The 11,263-nt window shown below is 55.9% G+C and overlaps 1 protein-coding gene across 1 annotated transcript in view; it reads left to right on the top strand.

Annotated features, from left to right (window-relative positions):
- Nucleotides 1–8,641: 8,641 nt before the first annotated feature.
- The window catches only part of TFAP4 (transcription factor AP-4 (activating enhancer binding protein 4)), a 10,407-nt gene continuing 7,785 nt past the window's right edge, over nt 8,642–11,263 (top strand). Inside the window, exons 1-5 of the mRNA XM_011961418.1 lie at nt 8,642–8,709; nt 8,888–9,052; nt 10,018–10,183; nt 10,297–10,395; nt 10,770–10,940. Coding sequence (XP_011816808.1) covers nt 8,642–8,709; nt 8,888–9,052; nt 10,018–10,183; nt 10,297–10,395; nt 10,770–10,940 — 669 coding nt within the window. The remainder of the gene's footprint in view (nt 8,710–8,887; nt 9,053–10,017; nt 10,184–10,296; nt 10,396–10,769; nt 10,941–11,263) is intronic.

The following is an 11,263-nucleotide window of genomic DNA, read 5'->3' as shown; positions in this document are numbered from 1 at the left end:
CGCCCGGGCGCTGTTTACTAGCGAGGCCTGGACGTGACTCTGCAGCCCTCTTGGAGTAGGCGGACCTCTGCGCGCGGCCTCGCGGGAGCTGTAGTTCTCCGTGTCCTGCTGGTGCAGCATTGTGGGATTTGTAGGCCCTCCTGGGCCACGCTTTCCCTGCACAAAGCTCGGACCCATGGGCACGGTGGGCAAGGCAGGCCAGGTGGGCAGGCCTTTTGGGGAGGGGACACCTGAGGCCGCCTCTAGCCTCGCAGGGCAGCTTCCCGCCGCACGTGGGTTTCCTCTGCAAACTTTCCCATCCAACGCCCCTCCCCCCTGCCGTAAACCGAAAGCGTCGAGTCCCCGGGCCGGGTGGGTGGCCCGAGGTCCGCAGGCCTCCCCAGAAGCCACTTTGCAAGCTTTGGTCCTAGGTTGCTCGAATCCCAAAGGGTGATGGATTCAAGGGCCACACACAGCTAAGCCACCCCGCACACTTCTTAAAATGCACATGCCTGAAATTCTGGTCGCTGGCGCCCGGACATCTGCATTTTGAACGACCCTCCGGGCGGGGTATGGGGGAGGTGGGCGTTCTACGGAGTGCGCAAGTTTGGGACCTGCGGCCCCTTTCCTGCCGCGCTGCTCCAGGAGCGAAATGGCTCCCTAGGGCTGGAGCCACGTGCTCTGCCGCCCGAGGCAGTCTGGGCGGGGATTGAGGGAGGAGGAGCCCGCTGGTGTGGCACAGGCTGGTGGACACTAGCGCCTCGGAATCCGGCCTGGAGGGAAGGTTGCTGCACACGTGTAGACACTCCTGCCCAACCCGCTGCCCCAGGGGTCCCCACCTTAAGGCTACTCTGAAGTTCCCCAGTCAATACCTAGACTTGGGCCAGTTGATGGGTTTGGCAGCTGGCAGGGATGCCCGAGGGCTGGCCCTTGCACGACGCCCACCTGGAGGACCCAGTAATAATAAGTAAAAAAAAAAAAAAAAAAAAATTCCAGGCCGGGCGCGGTGGCTCACGCCTGTAATCCCAGCACTTTGGGAGGCCGAGACAGGCGGATCACGAGGTCAGGAGATCGAGACCATCCTGGGTAACACAGTGAAACCCCGTCTCTACTGAAAAATACAAAAAACTAGCCGGGCGAGGTGGCGGGCGCCTGTAGTCCCAGCTACTCGGGAGGCTGAGGCAGGAGAATGGCGTAAACCCGGGAGGCGGAGCTTGCAGTGAGCTGAGATCCGGCCACCGCACTCCAGCCTGGGCGACAGAGCGAGACTCCCTCTCGGGGGAAAAAAAAAAAAATTCCTGAGCTGTTTTTATGTTCTGGGGGCTCACTTTGCTAGAATTTTCTCATTGAATTGTCATAATCTTTCTATGAGTCAGAAGTGTCTTTTGATTCCGTGTAAAGAGGACAGAGAGACTGGAGAAGGGACCACTTACAGCAAGTGGTAGAGCTGGAACTTGAACCCTTGTTCTGGGGCTGCAGGCTGCTGCAGGGCTGGGCTGGGCAGCCTACAGTGGTGCAGTTGAGCTGCTGTGCCTGCTGGAGAGGACATTCTGGGCCTGATCCTGGGCAGCGTTGGGGGGCCCTCTGGCTGCCATGCCTGGGCCTTGGGTGAGTCCTCTCAGGGCCCGGTAAGATTCTGGCTTCAATTTATCCCTGCCCTAAGCTTCCCTTTGGAGGATACCAGCAGTCCTCCAGGGTAGCTGGATCTTGGTAGGCCAAGGGCTTGAAGGTGTAGGGCCTTCGCCCAGGGTTGTGCACGGCAATGTCCATTGCAAGACAGTTGTCAGCTGTGCATTAGGCATGGAGTTGGGGGTCCCTGGATTTGTTTATCTTCAGTAGGGGTTGCAGGGTGAGGTGGGAAGCCCGTCCGGGATCAAACGTGTGCTTTAGGCAGGACCTTCTGGCCAGATGCAGTTGCTTTTCTGGGTCATCTCAGGCTAGTGGGCTTTGCTCCATCCCTCAGTGACCAGCAGGGATTTCCCTTTCTGTCTCCCAGGCCTGCCAGAGGGGAGTGTAGGGCACAGTGCTGCGGACACAAGCTGCAGGTTTCGGACCTGTCACCTAATGGTTCTGTCTCTGGAAAACGGTGAACCTGTGAGAAAATTAGCTATGAGTATGGAAAGCGCCTGATAGCTGTTAAAATGACATTCAGTTTTTTTTTTTTTTTTGAGACAGAGTCTCACTCTGTCACCCAGAATGGAGTGCAGTGCTGCAATCTTGGCTCTCTGCAACCTCCGCCTCCTAGGTTCAAGCGACTTTCCTGCCTCAGCCTCCCAAGTAGCTGGGATTACAGGCATGTGTCACCATGCCTGGCTAATTTTTGTATTTTTAGTAGAGATGGGGTTTCACCATGGTGGTTGGCCAGGCTGGTCTCGAACCCCTGACCTTAGGTGATCTGCCCACCTTGGCCTCCCAAAGTACTAGGATAACAGGCATGAGCGACTGTGCCCAGCACTGACATTCAGAGTCTTTTTTTTTTTTTTAGACGGAGTCTGGCTCTGTTGCCCAGGCTGGAGTTCACTGGTCCGATCTCGGACCACTACAAGCTCCGCCTCCCGGGTTCACGCCATTCTTCTGCCTCAGCCTCCTGAGTAGCTGGGACTACAGGCGTCCGCCACCTCGCTCGGCCAGTTTTTTTTTTTTATTTATTTTTTATTTTTTAGTAGAGACGGGGTTTCACCGTGTTAGCCAGGATGGTCTCGATCTCCTGACTTTGTGATCCGCCCGTCTTGGTCTCCCAAAGTGCTGGGATTACAGGCTTGAGCCACCGCGCCCGGCAACATTCAGAATCTTAAAGGCATGTATATGGGCGAGTCTATGGTAGTCTCTATCCGTATCTTGTGTTTTTTTGTTTGTTTTGAGATGGACTCTCACTCTGGCGCACAGGCTGGAGCGCAGTGGCACAATCTCAGCTCACTGCAATTTCCGCCACCAGGGTTCAAGCGATTCTCCTGCCTCAGCCTCCTAAGTAGCTGGGACTACAGGCCGGCTCCACCATGCCTGGCTAATTTTTGTATTTTTAGTACAGATGGGGTTTTACCATGTTGGCCAGGATGGTCTCTATCTCCTGATCTTGTGATCTGCCCGCCTCATTCTCCCAAAGTGCTGGGATTACAGACGTGAGCCACGGTGCCCGGACTCTCAATCTGTATTTTTTTTTTTTTTTTTTGAGACGGAGTCTCACTCTGTCGCCCAGGCTGGAGCGCAGTGGCGCCATCTCGGCTTACTGCAAGCTCCGCCTTCTGGGTTCACGCCATTCTCCTGCCTCAGCCTTTCCAGTAACTGGGACTACAGGCGCCCGCCACCTCGCCCGGCTAATTTTTTTTGTATTTTTCGTAGAGACAGGGTTTCACCGTGTTAGCCAGGATGGTCTCGATCTCCTGACCTCGTGATCCGCCCGTCTCAGCCTCCCCAAGTGCTGGGATTACAGGCTTGAGCCACCGCGCCCGGCCTCCATCTGTATCTTAAAGCTCCTGGGCCGTGCTCCTTGACTCAAGCCTGTAATCCCAGTACTTTGGAAGGCCAAGTGGAACGAATCATTTGAGCCCAGAAGTTCAAGACCAGCCTGGGCAACATAGCAAGACCCCACCTCTACAAAAAATTAAAAAATTACCCCGGCATGGTGGCATGTGCCTGTAGTCTCAGGGAGAGGCTCATGGGAGGCTCATGTGAGGCTGAGGCAGGAGGATTGCTTGAGCCCAGGAATTGGAGACTGCAGTGAGCTATGATCATACCACTGCACTCTAGCCTGGGTAACAGAGACCCTGCCTCTTAAAAAAAAAAAAAAGAAAACACAAAAAACCACAAAAAAACAGTAAGACTGGGCACAGTGGCTCACTCTTGTAACCCTAGCACTTTGGGAGGCCAAGGTGGGAGGATCACTTGAGCCCAGGAGTTTGAGACCAGCCTCAGCAATGTGATGAAACCCTGTTTCTACTAAAAATACAAAAAACTAGCCGGGTGTGGTGGTGTGTACTTATACTTCCAGTTGCTTGGGAGGCTGAGGAAGGAGGATGACCTGGGTCCAAGAAGTTGACGCTACAGTGAGCCAAGATCATGCCATTGCACTCCAGCTTGGGTGATGGGAGTGAGACCCTGCCTCTAAATAAATAAATAAATAAAAATGTAAAAAATGAAGTAAAATTTAAAGAGCTCCCATAAGAAGGAGTTCGAGAAAATTGAAGGCTTTGGAGTGTTCATTGGGTCCCTGATTTATTTACGAGGCAACAACATTCTGCTGGGACTGAGAATACAGCCATGAACAGGATGTGACTCTTGTCTTCCGCAGCTCACAGCCTCGTGGTCCTGAAAGGTCTTGTAGACCTGCTAAAAGTTTCATGGGTTGTCTTGGACACCTGGGTGCAAACTAACTCATGGGCCTCGGCCTCCCGAATACTGGGACTACAGGCATGCGCCACGACACCTGGCTAATTTTTGTGTTTTTAGTAGAGAGGGGATTTCACCGTGTTGGCCAGGCTGGTCTCGAACTCCTGACCTCAGGTGATCCGCCCACCTCGGCCTCCCAAAGTGTTGGGATTACAGGCGTGAGCCAGCGCGCCCGGCCTTTCTTGATCTCTTTTAAACTTCACCATGACCCTGGGAAGTGAAGCGGTGTTTCCATGTTTTACAGATGGGGAAACTGAGGCTTGGTGTTCCACAGCGAGTAAGCGGCAAGGCTGGACTTTTTGCACTTGAGCCCAGTGCAGGATTCCCACGGATGGGCCGGAGGAGCTTTGGGGAAGGGAGGGAGGCAGGGATGTTTCCGATGGGAACAGCCCGGGCATGGTGTGTTCTGGGCCCGCGGGGAAGGGCGCAGACTGGCCTGGTCAGAGCACAGAGTATGGGTGAGTAGTGTAGCAGCAGCCGGGATGGAGCATGGATGAGAACCTTGGGCTGATTAGATGAAAGAAGGATGAGTGAGCGCCTTAGTGCTTTTTTGGGTTTGGGAGAATCCCGTGTGGACTTTCCCACATTGACTGTGTAGATGTTAAGTGACCCTGAGGTGTGTGAGTGACTTCAGGGCAGTTGAAAAGTTCTCAGTGGCCGGTTTGAGGCTGGACCTGGGCAGGCAGGTGTAGAGGGACTGGGGGTACTTAGCTTTGGGCTGGGCAGGGATAGGTACCTGGCAGGGTTCCAGACTTGAAGGGTGTGCCCCATCCCCCTAAGAGTCTGGTTGAGACACCAGTGTCGGTCTCAGCAGATTTTGTGAGTGCTGTGGTGGTAGGTGTGGCGGCTCTGGTCTTAGCATCCAAGGCTGGTGCCCAAATTTTGTTCCTTGGCCATTGGCTACTCAGTGACCTGTCTTATTCCTAAATCTAGGGCAGCCCCTGGTTGGCCCCAGGAGGCTGGCTTGTGAGAAGCAAGAGAGCCTCGGTGTGGCTGCGCATGGTGGCTCAAGCCTATAATCCCAGCACTTTGGGAGGCCGAGGCGGATGGATCATTTGAGGTCAAGAGTTGGAGACCATTCTGGCCAACATGGTGAAACCCTGTCTCTACTAAAAACACAAAAATTAGCCAGGCATGGTGGTGGGCGCCTGTAATCCCAGCTACTCTGGAGGCTGAGGCATGAGAATTGCTTGAACTCGGGAGGTAGAAATTGCAGTGAGCTGAGATTGCGCCACTGCACTCCAGCCTGGGCAACAGAGCAAGACTACGTCTCAAAAAACAAACAAACAAACCCAACGCCCCCCCCCCATAATTAGCTGGGCATGGTGGCTCACGCCTGTAATCCCAGCTACTTGGGAAGCTGAGGCATGAGAATCGCTTGAACTCGGGAGGCGGAGATTGCGGTGAGCCAAGATTGTGCCACTGCACTGCAGCCTGGGCAATAGAACGAGACTCAAGTCAAAAGAAAAAAGAGAACCTCGGTGTCAGTGGACTTGGGCCACCTTTGATTCTCACCTGGAGGAGTCTGAAGTGGCCAGGGAGAGAATAGTGGACCTTTAGTGTGTGTGTAGGACCTTTACAGACCTTAACCGTAAATGCAAAACCCCAGAAAGAGCTATCAGAAACTTTCAGGCATTTGGAGAAAAATCCACTTTATCCAGTGCAGTATCACCTGGAAATTTCAATTAACCATCCTTCATCAACAGGAACCCCTGGTTGGTCAACCATCAGAAGCCCTGGTTGGTCAGCATTCCACCAATAAGAATTACTGGTTAGCCGGCACTCCACCAATCACAATCCCTGGTTAGCTCCTATTCCACCAATCAGAAGCCTTGGTTAGAATGCATTCTAGTAAAGGACTCTGTCGGCTGGTGCTTCCAGGGCAATTTAGGTGAGTTATAGTTGAGGGTCTTGGTGGCAGATTCAGGTCCCCACGAGGAACTGTACCTTTGGGGGGGAAATTTGCTTTCTTGGATTTAAGAAAGTGCTTAACCTAAGTTAAGCACTAGGTTAGCCAGCAACTGGTTTCTGAGCCAGGAGACTGGGCTGATGGCTTTGGAGAGGAAGGAGGCAGGATGGAGCATTGGAGAAGGTGGGCCAGCAGATTCTGGTGCAGAGGAGGAGGCGACACAGGCCCCTGATCCAAGCCCCAGCTCCTCTTCCTTGTGAGAACTTCCGGCTGGGGTTTTCGGGACTCGGGTCTGGTGGTCTCCTTTGGTCTTCCAGTTAGTGGGCTGCCTTGCGGGGAAGGGAAGGAAGAGGCTCCCAAGAGCAGAGGAATTGGTGGGACTTGGGCCGGGAGGTGCAGGATGGTGCATTTGGCTGCACCCTGCCCTGCCCGGCTGCTGGGTGTGATCTTGGGCAAGTCACCTCACTTGTGGGCTTGTGTTCAGAGGGGCAGGGGTGATGGCTGAGCTTGCAGTCACACCCTCCCTTCTGGTAAGTGGTGGGCTGTGTGAACTAGAGGTCAGTAGAGGCGCTTCAGTGGGTTGGCGTCTGCAGGTTGCTCTTGTGCCCGGTCTGGCTGCTTGACCTTGGGATCATCACCTCCCTTCCCAGGACCCTGCATTGCTTGCTCACTGTAATCTCAGACACCCCCCTGGGTTTCTGTGAGAATCAGGGAAGGAAAAATGTAAACGAGGTCTGTGAATAATAAAAAGAGTTACACGATTACAGCGATTTCCGAATGCCTGGTCCTTTTTTTTTTTTTTTTTTTTTTTTTTTTTTTTTTTTTGAGACAGCGTCTCACTCTGTTGCCCAGGCTGGAGTATAGTGACACGATCACAGCTCATTGCAGCCTCAACCTCCTGGGATTATTCCATTCTCCCACCTTAGTCTCCTGAGTTGCTGGAACAATAGACACACTCCACCATATCTGGCTGATTTCTTTAATTTTTTGTAGTGATGGGGTCTCACTCTGTTGCCCAGGCTGGTCTTGAACTCTGAGGCTCAAGCGATCCTCCTGCTTTGTCCTCCCAAAGTGCTAAGATTATAGGTGTGAGCCACTGTGCCTGCGCTGGTCTTCTCTTTTATGGGGATAACTGTCACCTGCCAGTTGGGGCATCTGTGTCTGTGGGAGGGTCAGAGCTCATTCTGCCCTATGGCGTGACAGCTGTTCTGGGGTCAGGGTTCAAGTCCCAGCACTTGCTGCAGCTGGTCCCTACCCAAACTTCTGCGCCCCCCTCTTTACATGGGAGTCTTCAGGCCACCTGACTGAGGAAGACTGTGACAATTCAGTGAGAAAATTCTAGCCAAAAACTTAAAAAAAAAAAATGTACCCCTCTGTTGTGGACCCTCCAGGAGGGCCAGCTTTCAGGTGGCCCAAGGCTGAACTTGGTGCTCCCGTTTCACTCCCAGGTCCTGGTCAGCTCTGGCCTTTGGGCATCGCCAGGAGGGGCCCAGGGGCTGGGTGGGCGGGGGTCTCTCCCCACATCTCTCCTGAGGGGGATGGCATTGCCTCCAGATTGCACTTACCTTGTGTTGTGGCTTGCTATGGACATCTCTTCCCACCTCTTACTTCCAAAGATCCCCACGTTTAAGCCACCCACTGCAGAGCAGTCCTGGTCCCCTTGGCCTGCTGGCCTCTCCGAGATGATATGAGGCCATGCCAGGCCTGGGGGCCTGGACTCTGCCCCAAGGCTGGGCCACACACAGCTGTGCAGCAGGCCTGCTCCAGTCCCCCTGTTACCTCCACTTCAGGGCAGGGGAACTGGGAGAAGTGAGGGCACTGATATCCAACTAACTGACCCTAAAACTATCCCCTCTCTGCCCTCAGCCCTAAAGTCTCTCATGGAACGTGGGAGGCATGGGCCCCTTTTGCAGTGCTGACGTTTCAAGACCCTGTAAGCGAATTGTACCCTGGGTACAGGCCCTGGGCCTTTGGGTCCTGGTGGAGGAGGGGGCTTGGCTTGATGAGGACGGAAGGAGGCTGATTTGCATCCAGACTCCCGGCGTCGGACACCTCTCTATTGGCAGAGGAAGCTGAGGCCGGGGAAGGGGCAGGGATGCGTCCAGGGTCCCACAGGGAGCCAAGGCTGGACAGATGGGGCAGGCTGGATGGGTCCAGGAAGGCCACGGCTGTTTCCAGCTGTTGCAGATGTGCTCCCTCCTGGGTCCATGCAAACTCCTTTCCGCCTGCGGATTGGCGAAGGGGACAGGGCACACAGCAGGGGAGTTAGAATTGGCAGCCCCTTGACCCCAGACTGCCCCCGTCAATGGAGCAGGAGCTGCCCAGAACCCTTTTCCTGTTCTCCCAGATTCAGGGGCGTGAGCCCTCATGGACCAGTCCTGGAACCGGGCACCCCGGGAGGGCCCCTCAGGAAGAGGCCCGGGCTGCGGCTTCGGGTGGGGCCGGCAGACTTTGCTGGGAGCCCAGCATCTGGAAGCTATCAGGCCAGGGGCGGGGGGAGTTGCAGGGGAGGTCCAGGGAGGGGGACATGCCTCCTCCAGGCCACACACAGGCCCAACCCTCGGGAGCGTGGCCTTGGGCCCACAACTGCTGCCTCCGCTCCCTGGCCCGCAGCCCCGCCCCCTGGCGCACACGCCCCGCCCTCGTCCGAAGCCACGCCCTAGCCAGCAGCCTCGCCCTCTTTCCCCTGGCTGCCTTCGCACCGCACTGGTCGCTGCTCCTGCAAGGGTCAGTAGCGCTCCCCACAGCATGGTGGGAGCCTCGCTTCTCCAGCACGGGGTGGATCTGTCGCTTGGAGTGGGTGGGCTGTGGGGAACAGTGTACCCAGGGGTTGTTGGCTTGGTGTCTTTTTGGAGAGTGAGTGGTATTTGTCTTCTGTGAAGTCTTAGCTTAGTGGGGCTGGGGCTTGTGGTGCAAGGCGTGGCCGTGAGGGTAGAAAGGGAGTGGGGATGTCTTCCTCAGTCCTGGGGTGGCAAAGCCTGAGACGCTGAAGAGGTGCCCCAGGTGCCCAGCAAGTCGCTCAGAAGTGTTCCAGGAGCAGGGGACAGCGTCCCTGAATATCGTCTGCATTCCATGTGCGTCAGAATCACACCACCCACGTTTCTGGGCCCCACCGGGCCTGCTAGTCAGACGCTGGGGCCAGCACCCATTGTCTGCACAGTTTCTAAGCTCCTGGATGTTTTGATGTTCAGACACACTGGGAATTCTGTTCCGGAGGAGAGACTGCTCCCCGTGAGGAAAGCCAGGGAGGGGATGGGTTTTGTTGTTGCTGTTGAGACAAGGTCTTGCTCCATTGCCCAGACTGAAGCACAGTGGCGTGATCATAGTTCACTGCAGCCTCCAAACTCCTGGGCTCAAGCAATCCTCCACTTCAGCCTCCTGAGTAGCTGGGACTACAGGCGTGCACCATCACACCTTGCTAATTTTATTTTTTTGTAGAGACAGGGTCTCATTACATTGCCTAGGCTGATCTCAAACTCTTGGGCTCAATGATCCTTGGCCTTGACCTCCCAAAGAACTGGGATTACTGTGCCTGGCCCGGGGTCGGTTCTGAGCGGACTATCTTACCCGCAGCCAGCTGATTCAGTCCGCCCTGGTGTCCCAAAGAGCACCCCTCCATCACCCCGTGGGGGTGGCCTGGCATCTTTTACAGGAGGGGAGGGATACAGGTTCCACTGGGGCCCTCCGGAGATGAATGATGAAGAGGGCATCTTGGCCGAGCTTGTCCCTGTCCTCTCTGGCAGCCTTGCCAACATTCCACTAACTCCTGAGACTCAGCGGGACCAGGAGCGGCGGATTCGAAGGGAGATCGCCAACAGCAACGAGCGGAGGCGCATGCAGAGCATCAACGCGGGATTCCAGTCCCTCAAGACCCTCATCCCCCACACAGATGGAGAGAAGCTCAGCAAGGTGGGTGAGAGCAGGGAGGGCTTCCTGGAGGAGGCGGCAGGCTCCCGCCGGGAGAGGAAAGTGAGCTCTGGTAAACACTGCCAGCCTGACTCTCGGCTTTTCCACGCCCTCAGGCAGCCATTCTCCAGCAGACAGCCGAGTACATCTTCTCCCTGGAGCAGGAGAAGACCAGGCTCCTGCAGCAGAACACACAGCTCAAGCGCTTCATCCAGGTGCGCCCTGTCCTCCTTCCTGGCTCCCTCTCCCTGGCATGGGCATGCCTAGTACCCAGCCATGGGCCTGGGACTCAGGTGTGGCTGCAGGCCCCTTCTTGCCCACTGACAAGTACTTCCAGGCACTTGTTTTCCTACCCTGGCCTCAGTTTCCCCATTGGTCAAGTGCGGTGGAGTGGGCTCTGGAAGGAGCCAGGTGACTGTTCTGGAAAGCAGCCCATTCTCCTGGCAGTTGGCTGGTTTGTTGGACTTTCAGAAGGGGCTCCCTGAAGATTCACCTGTGTTGGGCAGCTTTGGGGGGCTGCGATGGAACCCTAATCTCCGTGGTGTTACCGAGGTGTCAGGCACACTGACCGACTCCTTGGGGTCCCCAGGAGCTGAGCGGCTCGTCCCCCAAGCGACGGCGGGCAGAGGACAAGGACGAAGGCATCGGCTCTCCGGACATCTGGGAGGACGAGAAGGCGGAGGACCTGCGGCGGGAGATGATTGAGCTGCGGCAGCAGCTGGACAAGGAGCGCTCGGTGCGCATGATGCTGGAGGAGCAGGTGAGGCAGCGCCCTCTGCTGGGCGCGGCGCGCGGTGCAGCGGGCGTGGAGCCTGGGGTCGCCCCTCATGCTCTGTGGCCCTGGGTTGAGCCCTATTTGCAGGAGCATCTGCTGCGGTGCCAGGCCTAGGAGTGGGGAGCAAGCCAGACACGTCCCTGCCCTCGGGGGCCACCGTCTGCGTCGGGGTGGGGGAGATTAGTCAAAAGATCTCAAAAATGTAACCATGCTTTGGGAGGCCGAGGCGGGTGGATCACCTGAAGTCAGCAGATCGAGACCATCCTGGCTAACACGGTGAAACCTCGTCTCTACCAAAATTACAAAAA

This window comes from Colobus angolensis, unplaced genomic scaffold, assembly GCF_000951035.1.
Source record: "Colobus angolensis palliatus isolate OR3802 unplaced genomic scaffold, Cang.pa_1.0 Scaffold55, whole genome shotgun sequence".
Taxonomy (NCBI): domain Eukaryota; kingdom Metazoa; phylum Chordata; class Mammalia; order Primates; family Cercopithecidae; genus Colobus; species Colobus angolensis.
This window is presented reverse-complemented; position numbering and strand designations above follow the sequence as displayed.